The sequence below is a fragment of the Sander lucioperca genome, chromosome 7, assembly GCF_008315115.2.
Source record: "Sander lucioperca isolate FBNREF2018 chromosome 7, SLUC_FBN_1.2, whole genome shotgun sequence".
Taxonomy (NCBI): Eukaryota; Metazoa; Chordata; class Actinopteri; order Perciformes; family Percidae; genus Sander; species Sander lucioperca.
This window is the reverse complement of record NC_050179.1, coordinates 15,149,401-15,165,466: the sequence shown is the minus strand read 5'-3', so window position 1 is coordinate 15,165,466 and position 16,066 is coordinate 15,149,401. Positions and strand designations below refer to the sequence as shown.

At 41.2% G+C, this 16,066-nt stretch overlaps 1 protein-coding gene across 1 annotated transcript in view; it reads left to right on the top strand.

The window, feature by feature from the left end:
• The window catches only part of shank3a (SH3 and multiple ankyrin repeat domains 3a), a 204,606-nt gene that overhangs the window by 138,788 nt on the left and 49,752 nt on the right, over window positions 1-16,066 (top strand). Inside the window, 1 exon segment of the mRNA XM_036003218.1 lies at window positions 2,098-2,279. Within this exon segment, the coding sequence (XP_035859111.1) occupies window positions 2,098-2,279 (182 nt within the window).

Here is a 16,066-nt window from a genome sequence, read left to right as displayed (position 1 = left end):
GGTGTATGGTGTGGCAGAGGTGTGTGAGTGGAGGAGGCAGATTTGAGTGATTGAAATAGATATTCTTTATGGGATCTACTTTTTCGGCCCTCTGTGTCACTTTGACATAGCCTCATTTCACTGCTTCTCCAGCCCTCCCTCCTCTGCTCTGTGTGTGCTGCTGCCTGATGCTGCTTAGACATTAACATTCGGCAGCCATCCCGGCCCCTCGGTCCCTGCAGTAATTGGAAAGCCGTCAGCAAGCCGTTGTTTCGATAGAGAGGGGGACAAAGAAAGAGAGGCTGTGTGAGATGGGGAGAGCAAGAAAAGCAATGGAGAGTTTGGGAAAGAAAGAGACAAACAGGGCTTGAAATGAGGAAAGGGATAAACAGAAAACGGTAGGAAAAAGGGTAAAGGGCACATGAGGTTTGAATCAGGTGAATGAAAGAATGATGGCTATAAAGTGACTGATACAAAGTGCCGGCGGATGAATAGCAAGAGACTGAAAGAGGTTGAAGGTGGATAGACAGATATGAAGCGTTTAAGAGATTTCTAGTCTTTCAAGGAAATGTTGCAGAGAATAGCATCAAAGTCCCAGTTTTTAATCAAGTTGTTATATACACAAGCACACTCTCAAGCAGAATCCAGATCAGGTAGACATCTCATTTTATTAAATATATGTATAATTGATTGATATATATGTATTACGTGTGTTTTGAATCTATGCCAAAGGCTTGAGACTTTGACAACACGAGCAGCAGAATGATGCTGAATACAACTTACACAGTGGTGGCAAAGAAGTGATGAATGAAGACTAGGCGGAGCTCTGCTGCTGCTGTATTAGAATTCACCACGAGAGAGAGAGAGAGAGAGAGAGAGAGAAAGAGAGAAGGAAAGAGAGAGAGTGAAGATGCAATGCGAAGAAATGTTAAGAGGGTGAAATGGAAGCGAAAGAATGATAGAGAAAAGGAGGGGATTCAAGGCAAAGGGAAAGAGGGAGGAGCGACAATTAAACCAAATGGGCTGGTGCTTTTTGCCCCCCGCCCCACTGCACACAAGCACACACACATACACACACACACACACACACACACACACACAGATACTCTCACAGCTGCCTCAGGGAGTCATGGTGCATGCACGCTTGCAGACAGACAGGCTGGATGAGATCAATCGTGTTCTGGGTCTAGTGTGTGTATGTGAGTGTCAGCAATGTGTTAGCAACATGCTGGTTGTGGCGTATGCCATGCTAGCGGAGGTGCAATGTTAGCAGAAGTGGAGGGGGCTCTCTGTGTATGTGCCTGTGCGCACGGCTAGAATGCACATCGAGGGCTTGTGGTGTGTGAGTGTGAGCGAGCCGTCAAAGGGGAGGGGAGCCACGGAGCGCAGCAGCGGCAGCAGCAGCGGCAGCATTGCCAGAGTGTGTGTGAGTGTGTGTGTGAGCGGTGTGTGTGTAAGGGGTGGAGGGGAGAGGAGAGGCAGACGCGGCAGGACTCCCGGGAGAAGGAGCGGGAGTCGGGGAGCAGACCCAGCCTCTGTCCTCCACAGCAGGAGAACCAAGACCCTAGGACTTGGCAGGATCTGCAACACAGCCTGGAGCAGCTGGAACTAGGGACACACAGGGATCTCTCTCCCTCTCTGGAGGTGGCTTCTTCTGGAGCCCCAACTCAGGATGTGTTTGACTAAGGGGGGCTTCCAGACGGATCTGACAGACCCACACAGAGAAGGAAACAGTGCAGTCCGTCTTATCGTTAAACATTTCTGCTTCTACCTCGGTTAGGATGCGGGGCAGAGGGGAGAGATAAAAGGAGAGGGTAAAAGGGAGCAAGAAGGATATTGTCTGTGCTATTAAAGAAGGAAGAGTGGGAATAAGAAGAGGAGGAGGGGGAGAGAGTGGTTGGGAGGAGTGTACTCTCCTCTCATGACTCTCCCATGGAACACTGACTGTTGACTGTTGATCGGCAGCCACTTGGACTTGTTTATGAATCCCTCCGTGGCCAGCATTACAACCAGGGGGTGTCACCAGGTTGCTGTCCCGCTGACGAACATGTCGGTGACCACAGGTTTCAGTTACCAGCTCCCTGGAATCACCACAGTAACATATGTGTTTGTTTACAGCCCTGGCTCAGTGCAGCGAGACCCAAGCCCCCCTCATCACACGCCTCCAGCGCTGACGGGCCCCCGCGGGCCCAAGCGAAAACTCTATAGTGCTGTCCCGGGACGTACCTTCATTGTGGTCAAGCCCTACACGCCACAGGGGGAGGGAGAGATCCAACTTAACCGTGGAGAGAGAGTCAAAGGTAGGTTATCTGCTATTATTTTTCTACATCTTTTATTCCCTCACTTAACCTAACACTTCAACTACTACTGCTGTTAATATTCTGTATTTCATCGCCGCTAGTTATGTTTAGGATCTCCTGTAACGTGTGGCTCTCATGACTGTCAGAGCTGGTTTTGTTGCAGATTAAAACAGCAGACATTCCTATGCTCTCATACTTCTCAGATACAAAGCACACCATTACTTTACTATGTTTTTGGCTGCAAAGCAGTTATGTAATCACTCAACCTGGAAGTCATTTCAGTGTCGTTTGAGCTTGACATTGTGAATTATCATTTCATCCACTTTGTAAATGTGCTTTTTTTCTGCTTTACACAAAGGTGCTGTGGCTTCGCTTTTATGTGTTTGTGTGTGTGTGTGCTTTTGTCTCCATCCATGCTTCACTCAAGACTATGACTGTAATGACATGGAAGGTAAACTCCATAATATTCTTCTCACCCTGTATCCCTCCCATACACTTCAGTGTGTCAACCCTACACACACAGTGTGGCAATTAGTTCATGGCCCTGTTTGAATCCACTTGAGATATGTGTACAATTCACTATATGAATCTGTGATTACTTCAAGGAGAGGACATGCAAATTCAAACAGGTCCCGTGTGCTGTTGGTTGTTGGTATGCATACACACACACACTGTGTCCTTCTTCCTCTCTGAGAGTGCATTCCCCTGAACGTATACTGTAACTGCTTTTCTCCTTCTCCCTCTCCCTCCCTTTCTTATCACCTGTCCACAGACCCCAACTCCACATTGACCCCACACCCTACATGCTGCCACTTCACATACATCACCATGGATCAAACCCGCATTAGCCTAATGAAAACAGTTCCCTCATGTCCTCAGAAAGGCCGGAGAGAAAGAGCGGCTGCACTCATGCTGAGACCTCTCATGTTCCTTTCAGATCTACAGAGGCACAGGAAGTACAGATTAAGGGTCAATTTGGTTGTTGCAAACACACACACACACACACACACACACACACACACACACACACACACACACACACACACACAACCACTCTTATCTCCTTCTCCCTCTTTCTCAGAAACATTCAACAACACTCAAACAGTTGTCTAAACCTCTTCTAAGACCCCTTCTCGCTGCCTGGATACATACAGAAGTATTCCCACCCCATCCTAGATGTTTCTGTGTTCCAGCTTCTCTGACCTTAAAAACATTTACCAGTGGACCTCCTCCTGTATGCTTTGATGCCTCATCTTTATAGTATTGTGTCTTTTTCATGGAAACTCAACTGTCATTTACGCAGGAATTACTAATACAGATGATAAACAATTTAGATTCAACAAATCAGACTCATGTTTTTGCTGAACAAAACTAAATGATAAAGCATTGTCGATGCATACTGATGTTGACACAAATGTTATCAAAAAATTTGCTAATTCAACAGCAGCCAGTATGCCTCCATCTACCGAATGGATCTGCCGTCACTGGCTTTTCTGACGGTGCAGCTGAATCCATAACCCTGCCACTAATGTGAACACACAGTGTTTTGCCGTTCTTTCATGTTGGCCATGCAGGAAACAAGCTTACAATTGCATGGCTGCCAGCACCATGGCCCAGCCAAGTAAACCATCTGGCTCTGTTATGCAACACTGACCATCATAACCATTACTGTGTTGCATTCACTATGCTTCTGTTATCCTGGGATATAAACTGAGAAATATGTCATTGATGTCAACTGGTTGTTGAACAGTACAGTAGTCCTAGCAGGTAGAACTGCAACAAATAGTCGCCTAATCGAGTAATCGCTCGCCAGAAAAATAATCGCCAACTATTTTTATAATCGTAGTTCGTTTATATAATCGTTTTCACATAGTAATTTTTCATGCAGAAATGGCATAAAATGCTGTTTTCAGCCCCTTAAATATGGAGATTTCCTGCTTTTCTCTGTTTGTCTCATATTAAACTGAACATCTTCGGGGTTAAGACTAACAGAACAAGACATGTAAAGATATCACCTTGGACTTTGAGAAACTGGGATGGACATTTTCTGTCATTTTATAGACCAAATGATTAATCTATAAATCGAGAAAATAATTGGCAGATTAATCGATAATGAAAATAATCGTTAGTTGCAGCCCTACTAGCAGGGAATGACCAGCCCTCCTGGTGCTCAGAGGCAAGGCCTGAGAAGCCACTTCCTTTAGGGATGGATGACCCTTGATTTGATACATAATGCATTTCATCTAATCTGCATTCATAAATAGATGAGTTGCTAATAGTAATAGGGCTCATTTGCAATGGAGGACAAGAGGAGGTAAGGCAAGTGAAAGAGAGGGGAAACGATAGGAGGATTTATTTATCTTTTACTTTCTTATTCTCCTGATTAAGGTGACAAACAAATCAAAAATATCTAAACATTAAGGGATTTCGATTAGCTTCAAGCCACAACTATTTTACATGTATTTGTGTGTCAGTGTGCATGTATGTGAAGTAAATATCAACAGAATTGTTTTTACCCTGAAGTAAACTGTGATACTGCTTCATACTACAAATGTTGATGATTCAGTTATAGTTAGATAATTAGCCTCATTACCCCCCCAACCCCCAAACACACACATACACACACACACACACACACACACACACACACACACACACACACACACACACACACACACACACACACACACACACACACACAGTCACTCATACACTCATCTCTGTCTTCCTGTTAATGTCCTCACACCCTTGTGAATCACCAGCTATACCAGAGGAGCATATTTATGATGAGATCAGACTGGGTAAATCTCACAAAATGATTTGTCTGTTTGTATTTGTGTGTGTGTGTGTGTGTGTGTGTGTGTGTGTGTGTGTGTGTGTGTGTGTGTGTGTGTGTGTGTGTGTGTGTGTGTGTGTGTGTGTGTGTTCTTGTTTAACTATATTCGTGGGGTCCAAAAACCGGGAATACAGTATACTTATGGGGTCCGGACAGCTTTGTGGGGCCAAAATGCTGGACCCCGCAACTTTAAAGGGCTGTTTGAGGGTTAAGACTTGGTTTTAGGATTAGGGTTAGAATTAGGTTATGGTTAGGGTCAGGGTAAGGGTTAAGGTTAGGCATTTAGTTGTGATGGTTAAGGTTAGGGTAAGCGGCTAGGGAATGCATTATGTCAATGATGGGTCCCCACAAAGATAGTGAAACACACTGTGTGTGTGTGGGTGTGGGTGTGTGTGTGTTAGCATCCATGCTTAAATTTGTTTAAGCATTTAAGCTTTAGCTTAAATGTGTATTAGCTCACCTGTTAGTAGGACTGATTGGTGGCCTGTTGAGGCAAGGAATATTGTTTGTCGTACAGGAAAAGCCACAGTGTGTAGTTTAATGAAGACGATTGATTTTGTTCTAATGGGAGACATACTTTAGTTCTCAGCAGTAGACTGTAGCACATTCCCGGTCAAGTGTGTTTATAGCAAATCCTTTTTTTAATATAAGATTCTTGAAGCATAAGAATTTCACAATATGATGATTTCTTGTCTACTTCTTTTTAGTGACGGAGGACTATCTGGACTCCAATGGTAAATACAGTAGAGCATTATAGCAAAATGTTCCATAGCACTTGGTTTTATTTAAACCCCACAGCTGACCTTACTGGTTCTACACTGTATCATCAAGTCACTTAACAACATAACTCGGGCATTTATTTTAACACAAAATTTATTGTAATTATTAGTTGGTTTTTGCTTACTGCAAGATATTTATCACAATTTGAGTAGAAAACAATTTTTAAAATGTAATGAAAGCAAGCCGTTAAACCAGCTTCATTTAGCAGCTGACTGCTTTCAAATTCCAAACCCCATTTTAGGTAAACTGAAGGGTCTTCCAAGGCTGGGCAATATATCCATTTTATATTGATATTATATCGATATCGATATATGAGGCCAGATATCGTAATATGACACAAGTGTTATCTTTTCCTGGTTTTAAAGGCTACATTACAGTAAAGCGAACTTTACTGTCTTTACTTTAACTACCACACTGTTCTAGCTGTTCTATTATTTGTCTTTACCCACTTAGTCATTATATCCACATTACTGATGATTATTCATCAAAAATCTCATTCTGTAAATATTTTGTGAAAGCACCAGTTGCTAACCCTACAATATCGCTGCAATATTGATATCGAGGTATTTGGTCAAAAACGTCGAGATATTTTAATTTTTCCATATCGCCCAGCTCTAGAGTCTTCCTCAATTATTTATTGCTTTTTACACAACATGATTGATTTCTTGCAATGACCAATAGCCGACTAAAATTTAAAAACTCCTGTTAGTTATTTAATGTTAAGATTCCCTATAAATGTTAGCAGAAATATTCCGTATGTAATCCATGCTGTAGCAGTATGGAGGTATATTGATGACAATTGATTTCAGAGAGCACAAAACAAATTCTAAGCACCTCTCGGTCAGCAAATCCGATTTGAGCTTCTAGGCATTTGAGATTGTGTCGATGTGCACTGTAAATTTAAGTTCAGCCAAATTCTTGCAATCCAACTGATCCCCTTACTGTCGCCTAGTTTATTCATATCAGTATGTTGGATTTGCGCACCTATTCACACCTATTCTGAAAATACTGTCATTCTGATTGTAGCCACCATCAATAATAATTTTATCATCATTTTCTGTTTGAACCCTTAGTTATTTTAATCCCATATGGAGTTGGATCGTACAGTAAACCCTACCACTGCATATCAGGCTCATTAGATTTCTGAGCAGCATTTAGCTCAGCGGTGACAATGAGCCTCATTTTTATATACTTTTCTTATAATGGTTAAAATTATTCACAAAACTACATCTTTTTCAGAATATCACACTAGTTACCATAGCCACTATGATATAAAGCTATTAACTACTTAGTAACTACTTTTAAATTAAGTTGACTCCCAAATTGACTCTGCCATAATGGCTTAAAAAATTGATAATTTGCGAACAAATTGAATGTGATTCTAGTCATTTACTGTTAATGCATTCAGTGTAGAAAGCCAGTACGTATGTTTAGGTTTGAGCATTGTGTTTTTATGAATTTGTTTACTTGTATCATTTTACAGTAATTAAGTATTTACACTATAATGAAAATATGACGCTATCTTTTTAATGGTTATGTATTAATTCATGTGATGCTTTATAGCTGACATCCGGTATAATGAAGACGAAGAGGATTGTGCCAATGACATTAATGATGATGATGAACATGAAGGTAAAATGTATATAAATAATTTTTATTTTTGAAAGAAGGATGACAAGGTGGTTAAAAGTGTAAATCAATAAGGAGGCAACATTCTTTACCATTTTGCTACCACAAATAAATTATGTGAATGTTGCAGGCTTGTGTTCTATGTAGTGACGTCCACGATTTATTTACAAGTTTACAATTTAGATCTACAGTGTGAACCAATTAAAAAAAAGGAATCTGTGAGATTGAGATGTGTAAGGGGAAGGAAGACTTTTTATGGTTCCACATTTTCATCCTTCATTTTCACTTAGACTAGCACTATAGATGCACATATAACCCCAATGAGCAACAGTAGATGGGCCCTAAATGGGTGCTTTGTTTCAATGACTGAATCAAATGCTACAGTCCCCATGAGCATGGGTTTTATCCAACCAGTTCCTCCTCCAATATGAAGAACTGTTTGGAAAAACTCCCAGTCTTTACTCTGTGATTGTCAGTCTATTGGTCTGCTGTTTGAGATCAATGTCTCTAGACAGCCTTCGTCTAGACAAACAGCTCTGCTGTCCGCCATTTAGCAGGGTCATCCACATCCAGCTCTCCAAGCAGACTCTTTTCATGCAATGAGATCTGTTTGTCCTTCCTCACTCACTGACTGCCACTGGAACAAAAAAACTAGCACTGTGTGTGTGTGTGTGTGTGTGTGTGTGTGTGTGTGTGTGTGTGTTGTGTGTGTGTGTGTGTGTGTGTGTGTGTGTGTGTGTGTGTGTGTGTGTGTGTGAGTGTTTTGTGTGTTCTGTGTGTGTGATCCCTTTGGTACACTCCATTAACAGGTCACTTGTGACCATCCCCCCACCCTCTTGCATCCCCTCTCTCATCCCCTCACTCATTCCCCTGCTCACTCCAGTGCTTGTTTCTAGTCTTCCCCTTTATTGATGTAATCTGATCTCATCTTCCGGATGGACATCTCTTGAATGGCCACTTACTATCACCATGGTAACAAACAGGGACACACAGCTTTTTGTACACTTGTGACCCCATACAAACCCACAATCGCAGATACAAACACATTCACACACATTGTACACACTTGCTCAAAGTCAACACACAATTGCAGGTACAAAGGTAACACACAGGAACACAAAAACCTGTTCAAAGGAACAGATGTGTGTATCAACATGCTGGTTCCCCCGCTGGGAGCATTAACTGCACGTTCAGGACATTCTTCTCCTCAACAAGGTGACACATTTAAGAGCATGCTTCCGTAACAATGTATTACATCTCACACACACCACATACACCTTCACCAAACGCCATTATAAATCTTGCCGACAGCCATGAAAATGAAACCAGAGCAAGTAACGTTGAGATTAGACATTCACAAACATGATTAATGGGGTTTGGCCGCACCCAGTGTGTGCAGAATATTAACACCGCTATGGGCAGTGGAGGATACCTGGACCAGCTACACCGACACAAACACACACACACACACACACATATGTATAGCTCACCCATACACGTAATGATGCTGATCACATGTCATAGAACTGCAAAAGCTTTCTGTTAAACCCATTGTCTGAAGGTATGCTTCTCTTCTCATGTCTCTCCAACAATAGCTACACATACTATATGTGTTTTGAACAAGGCCAAGAGCCAGAAGATTTTAAAAATGAAGCACTGCACAATGCATTATGTTTTTGACTACTACAAAAGTTGCTATTGTTAAGACTAAAATGCATATGCATCTGTCTGTTACCAAGCAACAGGTGCTAAGTGCATTTCCAGCTCTGGTATTTTTTCCCAAACATTTTATTCATAGTGGTTTTGCATACATATTAAAACAAGGCATACAAATAAAATACATGCATATACACACACACACACACACACACACACACACACACATATACATTGATAATAATAGTAAGGTGCTTCATACAAAGAAGAGAGACTTATTTCATGTGCTGTAACACCGGGGTTCCCTATTCTGAAGGATTGCCAGACAGTTCATATATCAGTCTTTAAAGCAGCCATATTATGCTCATTTTCAGGTTCATAATTGTATTTTAAGGTTGTACCAGAATAGGTTTACATGGTTTAATTTTCAAAAAACACCATATTTTTGTTGTACTGCAGTGCTCTCTCTCACTGCTGCAGCTCCTCTTTTCAGCTGGTCTCTGTTTTAGCTACAGAGTGAGACCTCTTTTCTTCTTCTTCTTCTTCTTCTTCTTCTTCTTCTTCTTCTTCTTCTTCTTCTTCTGTACTATCTTTGATTGCACATGTGCAGTAGCTCAGATGTAGATCATGTCAGCTAGCTAGCTAGCTCCATAGACATTAAAAGAAAGGCTGTTTCTACAACTTCGGTCAGTTACAAGGCAGGATTAGCTGGGAGACTTCTAAATGAGGGCGCACATGTAAGTAGTTCTTTTGTAGATTATGGTGAACTTGTGTGTGTTGTAGCAGTGCTTTGCTATTGAGAACGAGGTAGCGTGCTAGCGTTAGCATGCTAGCGTTAGTATGCTAGCGTTAGCATTAGCGTTAGCCTGCTTGTTTCGGCTTGTGAAGTCACAAGCCGTGCCGATTTTGAACAGCTCACCCAGAGACTGAAGACAGGACACAATCAGAAACTGTATCTCACTCTAAACAGCATGGATGGTGTTTTTTCAAAGTTTGTATGTGTGTGGAAGCACCAGAGACACAACATAACACCCCAAATCCCAGAAAAAGTGATTTTTTCATAATATGGGCACTTTAATATGGGCACTTTAACATGCAAAATGCATCTCTTGGCAAATATCATGCTGTACACTAAAGCGTGATTTATGGTTCTGCAGAGGCTCTACGCAGAGCTTTTGCTGTAGCCTACGTATGTGGCCTGAAGTTTATACTTGTGTTGTTGTGTGCGTCAATCTAATAGCAGGGCCGGCATGTGTTTGTAGGGAATGTGTTGTAGAGCGAGTGAGAGAGTGACGTGATTAACTTCGGAGCGAGTGCCGGTTCTAGAGCCAACAATGTAAAGATCAACAAGCCACTGACAGATATGTTCATGTTTGATTCATTCAATAAATTATTTTTTTGATAAGGTTACTAGGAAAACTCAGCCCAGAGTAGTTTTATTCTCCCCGAAACAAGTTTCCTTTTTATTTTTAAAGAACTATACAAAAAAAAATCGCAACTTTTTTTTCAACTTTCCCTGTCTCCTGCAACTTAATTGCAACAAACATACAAAAGACATCGCAACTTTTATCGCAATTTTTTACAAAAGCTCCCGCAAAATCAGGCATTTTGGGCCACAACAATCTAAAAAGAAAGCCACGAAATCCTGGAGGGACTGCTAAGTAAAGCAGTTTCAGGGTCATGGGTTAAATTACATTAAATGAATATAATTTGAATACCATTGGAATAGGAGAGACCAAAAAGTATGGAGTTTTGGACACGTCCAGAAATGGTGGGCAAGAGTACCCTCAGCAACCTGCACGGTCAAGTTCCTCCCTACATCTCTGACTTGATACAGCTTCATACTCCCACGTAGTCTGAGGTGATTAGGTCAGAGGCTATTAGTGGTTCCCCGCACTCAGTTTAAAACTAGAGGGGATCGATCATTCCAAGCAGTAGCTCCTAGGCTGTGGAATGACTTGCCTCCCTGTCAAATCTTTTAAAAAGCAATTGAAGACTCTGCTATTCAAGCAGGCTTTTAGTTAGTCAAGGGTTTTTATGGTTGTTTGTTTTGTTTTCTATTTGTATTTAAATGTTGTATTTTAATTTGTCATATTATATTACATTTTATTGTGAAGCACTTTGCAATTTTTCTCTGTGAAAGGTGCTATATAAATAAACTTTACTTACTTACTATTGCATAAAGGCGAGAGATCATGAAAAATTCTGTGCAATTTACCCTTATGGCGTTTTTCCATTACATGGTACCTGCTCGCCTCGACTCGACTCGACTCGACACACTGTGCGTACGTTTTCCATTGCAGATTTTAGTACCGCCTCAGCATGGCTGGTCGTTATGCCGTATCGATGCACACACCAGCGCACAAGTATAAACATCAGGCCACTTGAGTTTGTTTTACAGTTCTGTGGCTCCACGCAGAGCTTTCGCCGTAGCCTGATATAGCCTATGTAAAAGTGGCCTGATGTTTATACTTGTGCGCTGGTGTGTGCGTGGAGCCGGCCATGTGTGTATGTAGTTAGGCTACGGCAAAAGCTCTGCCGGAGCCTCCGCAGAACTGTAAACAAGCGGCGCCACAGTAAACTACTGTGACCTAACGCGACATACACACAGAACGTCGAAGGTGTGTGTTGCCAGAAGACACATTTAGTTTCAAATTAAGCTGGAGGCAGCAAAAAAAACAGCTGGCTAAACTGTTTAAAAATAGCGGGTTTGTTCAGGACACCCCCCTCTGTCGCTTTCACGTCACCTTTTCGGCTCGCCTCAGCTCGCTTGGAACCTCGACTGAGGAGGTACTAAAAAAAGTACCTGTTAGCAGGTACCAGGTACTTTTTTTCGTAATGGAAAACCAAAAAAGGCGAGTAGAGTCGAGGCGAGTCGAGCTGGTACCATGTAATGGAAAAGCGCCATTAGTGTAACGTAGTCAAGGGCAGATTGGCCATCTGGCAATTCTGGCAAATGCCAGAGGGGCCGGACCTTTTTTTAAATGTGGGCCGGTCAGATTTTTTTTTTTATATATACAAATAAATTGTTTTTACAGGCCGACAGTGCATAGGACAGTTTTTTATCGCTTGCACGATTTCACTATGGTTATAATAATAATATTAATAATAATAAATATTAAGCATTTGGCCAGTCGGCAACGGCCGGCCTGGTCCCGAGATGGGCCGACTGAACCATCCAGAGGTTACTCAAATTGGGAGGTTCAGTCAAAATCAAGCACATCACCTTCAAACAGAATCTCCGTTTGCAGGGTTCAGGCTTTACCGGACCCTCCCTGTGATTATGCTGCTCTGGGGGACCGGCATCAGCATTAAATTGAGACAGTTTCATTACCGGTTAAAAACGTCTTGTTAAATCGTTAAATAGTTGTCTAATTCGGTGTTTTGGTACAGTTGGTTTTAACGTCTGATGCGAAGTGTAGGCCTATAGGAGTACACATGACAACTCAGAACAAGCAGCGTCGTTCTGCTCCGTCGTTCTGCTCTGCCCCATTCACATAGTGTTTAGTTTTACACTATGTAGGTTAAAGGTGCTCTAAGTGATGTCACACGTTTTTTTAGGCTACAACATGTTTTGTCACATACAGCAAACATCTCACTATCCGCGAGCTGCCTGTCCCCTGAACACACTGTAAAAAAACGCGGTCTCTGTAGACAGCCCAGGCTCCACAAACGCCAACAAAAACAAACTGTGCCAACCTGCACCACAAAACACATATATATATATATATATATCAAATAATTATCATATTTTAATACAGATAACTGAAGAATGAAGAACCAAATACAGAATAAGAAATGCTGTTTAGGATCTAGCTGTGAATGAAACATTCTCTTCATGAAAAATGTAAACTTGCAAAAATCATTAACAATGTGTGTTTAAGTTTAAGGGACGGGATGAGGAGGAGGGAGGGGCGAGCTAGCCTCCGTTTTGTTTGAAAATACTTTGAACGTCAACAAGAAGTGACATCGCCCAACATTGCTTAGAGCACCTTTAAACTCTGCAATTAATCCGCGGTTCACATGTATGCATGAACTGTGCTGGTCCATTACACTGTAGGCTATATTCAACGTCACTGATAATTTTTGATCAGTAGAATGTAGAAAACATTACACTTCACAACGTTTTCTATCCATAACATGATTGTGTTATTGTACAATTTAGCAGTAAAAGCAGTAGCCTATGTAAATTAATCCTACATTTTTCAACTTGGGAGCAAAACGTGCTCCTTGGGGAAAAAAAGTGACCATAAAGCCCTGTTCATGCTATTTTAAACAACTGGACCTTGGGGTCAAGTGTTGTCGTATCCAGCCCATGTCCCAGATGTGAAAGCCCCCTTACTGGATTACTGAATATAATATTATATAATATTATATATATATATATATATATATATATATATATATATATATATATATTATAATAATTATATTTTGAATTGTTACCTGCCACCAGAATTTTGTGATTTCCTTGCCATAAATACATATATATAGGTGTTTTTACCATAAATTGGTGCCTAAAAATGTATCAGAATGCAGGAATTGAAGTCTTTTACCCTCAAAACTTTATGTGTTCCAAAGGCCAATTCTGAGCAAGGAAAAACCCTGAAGTATAATCACAGCCATAAAAACATATTTAAATTGCAGAATTAGAGAGTTAAAACAGATGAAAAGATGGAGAACCAGACAGACAATATGTACAGTGTCAACAAAGAGAAACACGGACAATCGAACAGACAGACAGTGACAACAAAGAACAAGATACTGTAGAGAATGACGGTAACAGCATACAAACGGCATAAACAGGCAGTATGTGTAAATTTGTTATAAACGTGTGCTCTTTAAAAAGTAGTAAGCATTGTTTGCCAGTTACTTACATTAACTGTTTAAAAAATTGTTACATAAGGTACTGCCTATATTATTTCACCATCTGTACACACATGTAATTAGTGAATGCATGTGTCCGTGGCTGCATGGGCGTGGTAATGTGGGCTGGTGTGGCTACAGTGCCAGGGCTGAATTTTTGTCCTAGTCCGACCCTGAATGTAGTCCATGTATTACTTTCAAATGAAACTGTTGGTGTCATCAAGTATCATCATCAATTTCGATGTTTAACAAAATTGTTAATTTGGAGGTGGATTTGTCTAGTTTGCTTGAGAATATGAAAGTCTAGTGTCAGACACAAAGTCTGACACTAGATTTCTTGCTTCTCTAAGGCCCAGTAGAGGTTTGAACAGCGACGACATGTAATTTAAGACAGAAATGAAAATGATCAAATTATGTCTTTCAAAAATTCCATTTGGTTCTAAGAAACAATATTCTTTTACCTGCATATTTTTTTAGACATATTCCTCCATTTTATCTTTTTATCTGCTACTTAGAAAACAGGTTGAGGTGAGATCTTGTGTGCTAAGTGTTGAATTTAGACTAAATACCATTTTTAGCCTCCAACAGTGAGCTTGAGTTGAATTAATTAGACTTCCTCTCTGTCTGCTAGTTGCATGAAGTGTACCATACGCGTGTGTGGGTATTTCTGTTTGTGCAAGTATGAGCATCTCTCCATTGTTGCTTGCATCATGAAGTGTGTATGTGATGCGTGCACGTGTGTAGATTTGTAAGTGAATGTCTGCCTCTGTGTGTGTTTGTCTTTGAGCAGCACAGTGTAAGTAATTGCCTCCCACAAGTTAGATAAACAGCATCCTTCAAGTATTCAGCAACCAGCTGTCCTAATATCCGAAGCACATATGGGAGAAATGTCTCTCTGTCTTTCTCTGCCCTTGTTCTGTCTGTCTTTCTCTTTCTATCTTGTACCTATTCGCAAATGCATGCACAGACACAATGTTTTTTTTTTTTTGGATCAGATATACACTGCTTATACGGGGTTAGTGTTTTTGATCATTTATTGTGGGGTAAACATTCTGCAATGTGTGCCTTCCACTCATTTACTTGCACTTCATTAACACTATGTGAGACCTCACTTAGCTCAACTATATAACCTTTGAGCTCAACAGTGTTGAATGCATTTAAAGTTACTGTACAGTATGACAGCATTTAGAGACGTAGCTACCAATTGTTTGTGGTGATTGTGATGCATGTGTATAAAGAAAACCCTGCTGAACATTCCTTAAGGCGAAAACAGTAATAGCACCCCTTTTGCACACAATTTTACATTTGTAGGCTGTTTCCCAAAAGCATCCTCACCTTATTATTCATTACACATGCTTACTACCTGCTAGCTACACCGCGTAAGGCAAATGTTTCGCTCTTCTTAGGTATGATCCATAGATGTGAAAAGTGTGGCCACAAGATAGGTGAATAAAAATATATCATTCCTAAAAAGCACATTTTAAACATGCCCCTCACCAACCCCTCACGAGGAAACCCTGAGAGCCCACAAAGATGTAATAGCATAGTGCAGTCTGCATTGGGGCATTGGAGGAAAGAGTGTGTTGGCAATGAGAGTTTAGAGCGTGTATGCCATGTTCCCCAGGAGAAATTATTATTATCACAGTATGGACCTGAGGCGAGTCAGTTTATTAACAGATTTCACTCGTTGGCCATTAATAATGTTCAAAGCTGTGTGTGTGTGTGTGTGTGTGTGTGTGTGTGTGTGTGTGTGTGTGCGTGTGCGTGCGTGCGTGCGTGCGTGCGTGCGTTATTGATACTGGACATGCCCAAGGCAAGGACGTTGATGTCACAGCTAACCTTCAGCTATCCAATCAGAATGGCAGTGGGTGCAAAGTCCCGCCTACGCACCTACCTGCTCCCTGCTGAACACACCACCTGTTCTCCTGTTACACTCTCATCCTCTTTATCTTTTTGTTGTCCAGACATGCCAATACGTTGCACGCTAGCTCGCGGGATCATCCCACACTTACCCTCTCAT